Source organism: Ceratina calcarata, unplaced genomic scaffold, assembly GCF_001652005.2.
Source record: "Ceratina calcarata isolate Rehan_Ccalc_2016 unplaced genomic scaffold, ASM165200v1 scaffold88.2, whole genome shotgun sequence".
Classification (NCBI taxonomy): domain Eukaryota; kingdom Metazoa; phylum Arthropoda; class Insecta; order Hymenoptera; family Apidae; genus Ceratina; species Ceratina calcarata.
This window is the reverse complement of record NW_017180156.1, coordinates 648,976-650,145: the sequence shown is the minus strand read 5'-3', so window position 1 is coordinate 650,145 and position 1,170 is coordinate 648,976. Positions and strand designations below refer to the sequence as shown.

General features: G+C 49.2%; 1 protein-coding gene across 1 annotated transcript in view; it reads left to right on the top strand.

The window, feature by feature from the left end:
• The window catches only part of Ubx (ultrabithorax), an 84,694-nt gene extending 83,827 nt beyond the window's left edge, over nt 1-867 (top strand). The window contains exon 3 of the mRNA XM_018035168.1: nt 551-867. Within this exon, the coding sequence (XP_017890657.1) occupies nt 551-867 (317 nt within the window). The remainder of the gene's footprint in view (nt 1-550) is intronic.
• Nucleotides 868-1,170: the final 303 nt, after the last annotated feature.

The following is a 1,170-nucleotide window of genomic DNA, read 5'->3' as shown; positions in this document are numbered from 1 at the left end:
CCAAATAATCATACTTAACTCATTAAATATCGAAATTAAAAGAAAAGTGCACTATTTTTAATTATAGGAAATGCGTTTTTCTAAGATACATAAACTTTTGGGATTGACTGTATAGCCAATACATCCTTAAGAGGATCCCTGAACGATGTGCGAAATATTAAAAAGTGGTAGCTTGTACGTTATACAAATGCAATTGCATAATCAGTAATGAAAGCGAACTACGATCAGCGTTTATATCTTATCGCTTGCGTCCCGACAAATCCTGGGAGAAGTGTTTCATCGTTATCTCGATACGGTAGCGTTCGAAGGCGACGATTGAATAACGTGTGCTGGCTCGTGGCTGGAATCGAATAAAAATCAGCGGAGTTTCGTGTATAACAATTTGAGGAATTAGCGGAGATGATTTGGCGCAAATTAAGCGGGCATAAAACGCGACAATTAAGCGGGGCCCGGCGACGGACGGGGTCCGACGATTTAAAAAAGGCACGCGAAACTCCCTCAGTTTCGGAACTCGTTTTGACGACGGGTTTTGTTTTGTTTCGTTTCGCAGGAGCGAACGGAATGCGCAGGCGAGGCCGACAGACCTACACGCGCTACCAGACGCTCGAACTCGAGAAGGAATTCCACACGAACCACTACCTCACCAGGCGGAGGCGGATCGAGATGGCACACACGCTTTGCCTGACGGAACGGCAGATCAAGATCTGGTTCCAGAATCGGCGGATGAAGCTGAAGAAGGAGATACAGGCGATCAAGGAGCTGAACGAGCAGGAGAAGCAGGCACAGGCCCAGAAGGCGGCGGCCGCAGCGGCCGCGGCTGCGCACCAGCAGCAGGCCCAAGGTGGGGGACCAGAGGGGGCCAACTAGGGGTACGCCCTGCACCGGAGCCCCCCTGACCACCCCACCGCCAATCCACACCACCCTCTGCTACCACCGCAATGTACACAGCTATATTAAAGGTGAGTGACTTCTTCGATACCGAACTCGTGAACGTCACTTTTTTTTTATTCATTCCCTTTTGCTTTTGCTCTGGCCCTCCGTTTTATTCCTACGCGGTTTCTCTTTCGTTCCTTCGCGCGTCTCATGTTTCTATCTCCTTGAACGACCAATTTCCTGCGCACTGGAATTAGGTGAGAAACGTGCCACGTTTTAGGAAGAATAGGTTTGAGC